Consider the following 8,308-nt stretch of genomic DNA (forward strand, 5'->3'; position numbering starts at 1 on the left):
CACTCGTTCTCCAAAAATCTCTTCTGGAACAGACTTCCTGTGTTTCTTGTACAGAAATGGTTCTGCATGAACTAGTCTTGTAGGATGTTGACCTGTCCTGTTTTCATGTGTCTTGGTTTGGTGCACTGAAATAACTTTAATAAGCTCGTTCCTTTCGTGGATAATCTTTTAAGTGAAGTCCACTCTACCTGTGTAAAATGACTTCTTTAAATGTTTGTATTATGAAAGAAACATTTGCTATTTCTTTGCTTCCTACCATTCAGGTCTTTTAAATGTAGTTATCCTCACCATCTTACTGGGTCTGGCAATAGTTTTGAAGCTTGTTCACTGGTCAGTTCTTGAAAATAGGCTCCTCAGTGCATCTTTGGATGATGACCAACGATGACCACCATTGGCAGCATTGAAATTCCTACCAGGGAAAATATGAAATTACATTTTATGGTTTTTGCATATATCTTTCTAGCTGGGATTTCTGCTTGGTTTCTGCTGCTCTGACCTCTTTTGATTTCAGCTCCTTCTGTGGGTTTGATGGCTGACTACTACTTGTTTGCCTCTCAGAAAAAATGGGTTGTACTTTTGTAGAGTTGGATTCAGTAATTCAATCCATCTGATATTTTTGCTCCCTTCATTACTGAATCACATATTTTCACTGTGTATCCCTGCAAGGTTAGTGCAGCTAAATATTTCATGTTAGGAACCAACTTGATCAAAAAGATGCTGAAGTGAAGCAGGTTAGCCCAGGGAGTATTTCTGGGAGCGAGGAACTTAAGGCATAAAGGGTGAGAAAAACAGCGTGTTTGTGTTGGAATGAGCTGATGTTGTTTGCAGCAAGGAGATAGGCAGAGCTGTTTTGTCCTTTCCTAGAGCTTTCTCAGCACTTTCTTGGATACTAGATGGCCATTTGAAAAATCTCCAAAGTACTGACAATTGGGGGAGAATGTTGGATAATTGGTGATTTTTTTTTTTTTTTCCCACCTCCTGTCTTATCTTGTTTGCTATTTGATATGTGTAGTGAGCTGTTTTGATGAACAGGCAAAAATACTTGAAAAAAGTCACAGTGAAAGTGCTTTAGTTATGGCTAAGCAGGTGAATTTCTCATGACTGTTTTGCAAGACTTCTTTCACAGACTTGCTAGTCTCATAGATTTGATTGGCTTGTCACGAACTATTAATTGTACTAGCTAAACATGGAAAACCTTGTATGTTTCTAGAGTTGAAGTTTGAACTCTGAACTAACAAAGATCTGTGCATGTATTTCAGACTTGCTGCCACTCGTCCTGAACCATTCTTGATTTGTATGCAGTATCTGTACAGGATTTAGATAAGTGTCCAAATAACGTTTTTTTGAAAGGCACTTTTAATATTACTATTAAAACATAATTTGCAGCAGCATCTGAAGTAGTTTTAGCCAAACTTGTAGAGCTTTATTAGAGTGATTTGTTAAAGAAAAAATGGGGGAGAGAAGAAGCTAGGCAAATAAAAATTCTTCAGTATAAAAAAATCTAGTCCTTTAAATGCAAAGCTATGGATAAAAGATATTAGAAGGTTATGGAAGAGCTGCTACTATGACAAAAACTTGATCCTCCCCCTGCTTCTGTATCTATTCTTTAGGGTACTATTCCTAGGTTTAACTGGTTTCTTAAATGAGAAATTCTTCATTGTGAAGTTTTATTGTATAATGTATCTGCTTCAGAATAACTTAGTTTATTATTCTCTCGGCTATAAAGAATGAAAGATGAATTGCACAAATGGTTTAAGGGAGTACCACGTTATTTCAGGGGCTCTTAACAAGTAATGTGGCAGGATGTGGGAAGCCTTGAATATCTTACAACTTGGAGTTAATTTTCATATACATTTAAAAACCTCTTGAATGGAGTTGAAGTTAATTTATAGTCAGGCATGCCAGCTCTGTGGCTGAGGCAGTGGGATGAGAGCTGAGGAAGATTTCTGGTAGCATGTCCTTTGGCAAGCAAGTCAGTCCCTCTATGTATTTATTTCTATTGCTTTGACAGAGATAGTAACTTTTGGCCTTCTTCAGAGTGTGTATAATAATGAGGTTGAGAAATTTCCTACTGTAGGAAGCTGTAAACTGCATACTGTAAAAATTATTAGTGTTTCCACTGATAGTTTTCACGTATTTGTCGTAAGAAGGAGCGATGTTTGAAAGTCAGATAGAAGCGTAATGGGGATGCTGCTGCAAAATAAATTTTAGTAGTGATATGAAAAAAAAAAAAACCTTCTTGCATTTGAAAGTGTAACAAAATACTGTGGCAGAAGGTACTGGTAGTTTTGACAGTGTGCGTAGAAAATATGGAGGTGTTTTTAAAACCCCTCTCAGAAACGTTCATAGCGTATGAATATGCTTGTACACTCATGCTTAAGTACACTTACATACTCATGCATAAGTATGTTAGGATCAACTCCAGACTGCAAGAATTTAGGATTACAAATGTATATGAAGGTCATCTGCATTAATAGCCTGAAACTGTAGTGCACATCACTGTTAGACCATTTGCTCAGTAAAGATTCAATAGAGCTTTCAAGACAGCAGGGCAGGATTAAATTAAATGTGGTAGGCAGTCATTTCCTAAAGGAGAGACCTTCGTAGTGGCCTGTACAGGGGAGAAAAATCTCAATTAGGCAAAAAGATACTGCCTATATGTATTCTAGTGAGTGAATATTTTAGAACTAGTATTTGTAAGCTTTATAACAAGCCAAACTGAAGGAAAACAAGTATTTGCACAGAGTAGTAGTGTGTCAGGTCTGGTTAATAGAGCACAATAGGGTTGCTGTCTTTCTGAGACTTGCTTTTGCTGAATAGTATTGTGCCTTCAGATGCAGCTACATTTTTGTCCATTTTCTCCACCCATCTTGTCTTTCATCCTTTACATACACTCAGGCAATTCTGTGTCTTCATGAACCTAGAGCCCAGCACAGTACAACTCATCAGAAGCTGCAGCAAACAGTTACTTGCAAAAGGGAGATAACATACCTCACTAGCAGTGAATACATGGGGCAGGTGGTTGCTGCGTAATGGTTGCACTTGAAGTTTCTCACTGTGCCCTGCTTTTCAGGTTTGTTTACTAGGGCAAGAAAACACCACTAGAAAACCCATCACTTCTAAAGGCATGCTGCAGACAGGCACTTCATGGGCCATCAAGTTCTCATAATACAAATGCCATTAAAAAAGCTGTAACCTGATAGTAAGCAGTAATTTCAATCAGAACAACAAAAAGGTACCAAAATAAATACAGAGCAGTTGGAGGGAAGATTCAGGAGCAGGTTGATAGTTTGCTTTGACCATTTTGTCTTTTAGCACTATTGTCAGCAAAACTAGCCTCGGTCTTGACAAGCTGTAATACCGGAGAGAGTAGTGTGCATTGTTACATGCAGAAGTGTAGTTGCAAACTGTGGACTGGTTATTGCACAAGATCTAAAAGCAGTAGAAGGGAATAGGCAAAGTATCTTCATTTTCTTAGGGTCTTGCTTTCAGCTTGCATGCTTTGTGTTTAAAGGAAGACTTGCTAGCGTTATGGCTTTTTGTACTTTCTTAGATTCCCTCAGAAGTTAACAAAAAATAAAATACATATATATTTTTTTTAGTGTGGCTAATTTTGAAGCAGAACAGACCAGGACTCCTCAAGGAGGGGCTTGTTGATAGTAGTTTGTTGTTGGAGACTGGTATGGCTGTAGCAACAGATGTAGTTTCACTGGTGTGAAAGTTTTATGTTAAGTTTTTTCCTTTTTTTTGAATTTTCTACCTTATTTGCTACTGTTTCAAGGAATTAAGAATTTCATGGCAGTGTTGAGAAGCTCATAGAATGGTGGTGACCCAGAACAGACGCTGTAATTGGCCTTGAGGGGAGAGGCAAGATGCGTTATTTTAGTACAAGATACTAGCTTCAGCAAAAATTTGATGCTCAAGCAGCCTCAGTTTTCTCAGCTGTTGTGTATATACTGTGTGTCCCTACAGCTCTTAAGTGTACATGCAGTGTATGTACTTTACACTGACTGTACTGTGAGCAATTTCCAGAAGAGTAGCATGGTGAGGTTAGCCAGGTATAAGGCCAAAGAATTTTTTGGATGGTGGAAATAAAAATGGCTTGTAACACGTTTGAAAAGTGTATTTCAGGAAAAACTAAATTGTATGAAAATGATAAATTTGATATTTTAAACTGGTCTGTTTGACAAAACAAAAGATTAAATACTGCTTTTTTCTATGTAGTATCTGTTACATTGTCAAACTAGGGAAGATGAACTGTCTAATTATGGTTATTTATAGACTTTCCTGCAAAACCAAACTACACAAAAGCAAGGTAAGATACTCAGCTATTTGCAAGATAAATATTTTTTAGAGGGGGAGGGAATATATTTACAGTATGTTTTGAGATATATGGAAATCTTCAAGTGCAGATGGTGATTTGATGAGATGCATGTTTTGTATCTGTTGTTAAATATTCTTCTTTTTCATCCTAGTTTCCACTGGCTCACTTGCTCAGCAGTATGCCCACCCTAATGCTACCCTGCATCCGCATCCTCCGCATCCTCAGCCTTCTGCCACACCAACAGGCCAGCAGCAAAGCCAACATGCTGGAAGCCACCCTGCTCCTAGCCCCGTGCAGGTAACAGAACTCAAAGGAGTGAATGTCTTTAAATATATTTAACATGCTCTACTGGAAGGTACTGCATCTGTCTGATGCTTGACTTCGATAGATTGATTTCTTTGAGAGGAAAAATGCTAGGATGGAGTAGTTACCCAAACGAGCTTCATGTGACAGATCTCATGCAGGACTTGTCTAGATTCCCCTCTGTTTTCTGAAGGGAAATAAGTAGAACTATGTAAGTTAATTTTTCTCTGATTGCAGTGGGTGGGACTCAAAGGTTGTAGGCTCATGACATGGTTTGTTAGATAAGCTAGTGGAAAAACTTGTGGCGGTCCCTTTTCCTTAGAAAGGACCAATATCAGAGTCCAGCCATTCATTTCTCCCTCTTCACAGGGGATGAGGTATAGCTTAGTTCTGTGTTATGATTAGGGAAGGATCATAATTTTGTCAGAGCTTTAATGTGAGTGGAGTTATAACTGGAAATAGCAGATAAATGCTGAAAAGCATTTGATTGTATTTTGTCAAAGACAAGCAGCTGAAAACAAAATAGGCCTCGTGATAGTGCTGCATGCCTTAGTTACCTACTGGTAATAACTTTGGGCAGCTAAGTGCCATGGTGAATTATATCCAGCTCCATGGTTGCGTGGTTGTTTTTACCTGGCAATCAAGGTTCTATTTTCCAAGCTCCTGGTCACATGACTTTCTAGCACAAGGAGAAAACGAGCCTAGTGGAATTGAAATTAGTTTCCTCATCACCATAGGTGTGGTGATCCTTAGATTTGCCACTTAAAAGATTCACTATTCAGAGCAGTTTTGCAAACCTTTCTTACACTAGTTTACAGAATAAATGCGTCTCACTTCTAGACCATAACCTAAATGATCTTTTATCTTTTTTTGCAGCATCATCAGCACCAGGCTGCTCAGGCACTCCACCTGGCAAACCCACAACAGCAGTCGGCAATTTACCACGCAGGTCTAGCTCCAACCCCACCTTCCATGACGCCAGGCTCCAATACGCAGTCTCCACAAAATAGTTTTCCTACAGCACAACAAACAGTCTTCACCATTCATCCCTCCCATGTTCAACCTGCATATACCAATCCGCCACACATGGCCCATGTCCCCCAGGTAAACACAGTTTAACAACCTTCAAGACTAAATGTCTTAATGCCACAAAGTTAGGACAGTCGGGCCTGCTGAAGTGATTTCCATTCTGTCACCTCTCAGCACAGACTACCTGTTGTGTTATTTAGGTTTCTGTCTGTACATTGCCTTTATTTAGAATTTTACAAGATATTTGGACCTCAGCTTCCAACACCCAGTGCATCTACAACTGTAGTTTAACGAAGACATCTTAAGCTGGCACTGCTACTGAAAGAAATTGAGCTCTCTTCCCAGTTCCTGGCTCCCACCCTTGTCCTGCCCCACCATTCTGCTCACAGAACTGTTTGGCCATGCAGCAAACCAGACTGGGGATGTGATTCAGCTGAAGTGTGCCTCCCCTACCCCCATTTTAGGCTATTTCTCAGTCAAATCAGTTCACTACTCAGGTTCACTGCATGATCACAGGAAGAGCTGGCATACAGAAAGGTTGGAGGTGAGAGCTGAGTGGAGGAAGGCTGAATTGCTGCTTTTGGTGACAGTTTTAGGCTCTGCATTGTAGTCAAATTTATACAGGTATGTCCAGTAAAGGATATTACACAGGATTACCAGGGAGTAGCAAGGCACTGCAATGGGAGATAAATGAGATTCAGTTCAGATGACTGCAAGACGATCCTTGCTGAAAGAGAAAATCGTGTGTGTGTGTGTGTATGTGTCTGTTGTGGTTCTAAATGAATAGCTTATGCAGAAGATCCCTTATGATTGTTGGGCAACTTAACAACAGTCCTTGCTTCAGGATCAGCAACCCACTTCTCTTAACTGCTCTCTTGTGGTCAACTCACTGAAAAAAGGATTTTGGGAAGGGAAGCACATGACTGATTAATCAAGAGCTCTGCATAAAGCAGTGTTACAAAGATTTTCTGATGTTTACTAAATCTCATGGATTTAGTTTGCTTTGTCAAGAACGGACAGTTAATCAGTAGTTAGCCTGCACAATTTCTTCTTCAGACCAAGTACTTGGTGTCTGGCTTGTGCCTTCTCATACAGGTTAACAGTAGTTTGGGATATCATGGCTAACTGTAATTAGGGAGGTTGGTCTAATAGGTGTCCAGTCCCTTGCAGAATTCTGATAAAGTCTTTGCTTTGGTCCCTGGGACAGTCAGTTAAGCCAATGAATTAATAGTTATTTAGGAATTGTTTTACTGATGTTGAGTTTTTAGCTTTTTAATTCCTTTAGACTTTTAATTTCTCTGCTTTTGTACTGTGGGAGGATTAGGAGAGGATGTCCCAACTTGACTACTGCTGTGGCATCTTGCCATGTCCTCGCAGGCCCTCTTTTCTGCCAGAAACAAGATACTTGCTCTGCTCTGGTGTGATGGCACTGGTGTGAATGCCTAGGTTGTAGAGCTTCTCAGGGTGCCTGGCATGCAACCCTTCAGAAGGGTCTTGCTTCAAGCTCCTGGGTTAGTGGCATGCTCAGTGCCATGCCTTGAAACATGAAACATGTTTGTTTCAAGGTCAGCTTAAAGGCAAAACTGTACCTGAATTGTGCTGTACACGTCATGGCCAGGCCCATGCCTGCGCTGTAGGATGTGACCATTACCTTCCTTTCTGTGTGCCAAGCAGTTAATAAGCAAACCTTGCTAAACCAAACTGGATGCAACTTTTAGTCAGAACTGACTGCTCAGTCAGGATTTTTTAGCAATCACAGGTAAAGCCTGCCTTACAATTGATTTTTGACTTATGCAGTCTCTTCTGCTGTAACTCTTTTAGGATGAAAACTACAATCTATAATCCATGATACTTATACCAAACTAACTCGCTTTTCAAAATGAAGTAGCTCCCTCAAAAATCTCTAATGAAGGAATAACTACAGTTCTCTAAGAAATTTTAAATGCATGTAATTATTCCATTGTGGAGAAACTAATCACTGGATTTAATAGTTTCTTAGCAGCCTAATTTCCAACTTCTGAACACAATTTTAAAATACCATATAGTAGGAATTTCAGTTAGGCTAACACAGGGGATCAGTTGAATTTCCCTTTAGGTTATCAGATGAATCTTGAGCTGTTAGATATCCCACTTGAGAAACAGTAATTTAAAATTCATTACAGCGTACTGTCAGCTGCCAATTTGCAAAGTCTTTGAGCCACAGCAGAAAATTTTTATCCAATGTGTGTATTGAATACAGCTGCTTATGAATAGCTGCTTTATAATGATGGCTGCTATAATAGTATTTTTGTCAAAGTAAAAATGGTGCTGATCCTGAAAGGTATTTCTGTTTCACAGCCTTATCTTCTAAGCCCTTTTTAGAGCAAGAGTGAGATTTGAATTGCAGTTCCTGCCTTTAAAGGCTTCTTCAGTGCTACTAATACAGTGCAAGTCTGATAAAGAGTTTGAGGAATGTCTGTGATGAGTCAAGTAACCCTTTTGTCTTTAAGCAATAAAGTTGTAGCCACTACCTGCTATCTGTCTTTACTGGCATGTGAATTTTCTGAGGCTGCAATTATTGCACCGTAGTGCTCTTTTAATGGGATATGGTAGAAGGACAAAGCAAATCTTAGATACAAATGCCTTGCCCCCCCCCCCCCCCAAGAGAAACCC

At 39.5% G+C, this 8,308-nt stretch overlaps 1 protein-coding gene across 1 annotated transcript in view; it reads left to right on the forward strand.

Annotated features, from left to right (window-relative positions):
- Positions 1-8,308, forward strand: part of ATXN2 (ataxin 2) — a 52,294-nt gene that overhangs the window by 41,397 nt on the left and 2,589 nt on the right. The window contains exons 21-22 of the mRNA XM_010582274.1: positions 4,476-4,621; positions 5,504-5,731. Coding sequence (XP_010580576.1) covers positions 4,476-4,621; positions 5,504-5,731 — 374 coding nt within the window. The remainder of the gene's footprint in view (positions 1-4,475; positions 4,622-5,503; positions 5,732-8,308) is intronic.

The sequence above is a fragment of the Haliaeetus leucocephalus genome, unplaced genomic scaffold (genome assembly GCF_000737465.1).
Source record: "Haliaeetus leucocephalus isolate CR32 unplaced genomic scaffold, Haliaeetus_leucocephalus-4.0 Scaffold840, whole genome shotgun sequence".
Classification (NCBI taxonomy): domain Eukaryota; kingdom Metazoa; phylum Chordata; class Aves; order Accipitriformes; family Accipitridae; genus Haliaeetus; species Haliaeetus leucocephalus.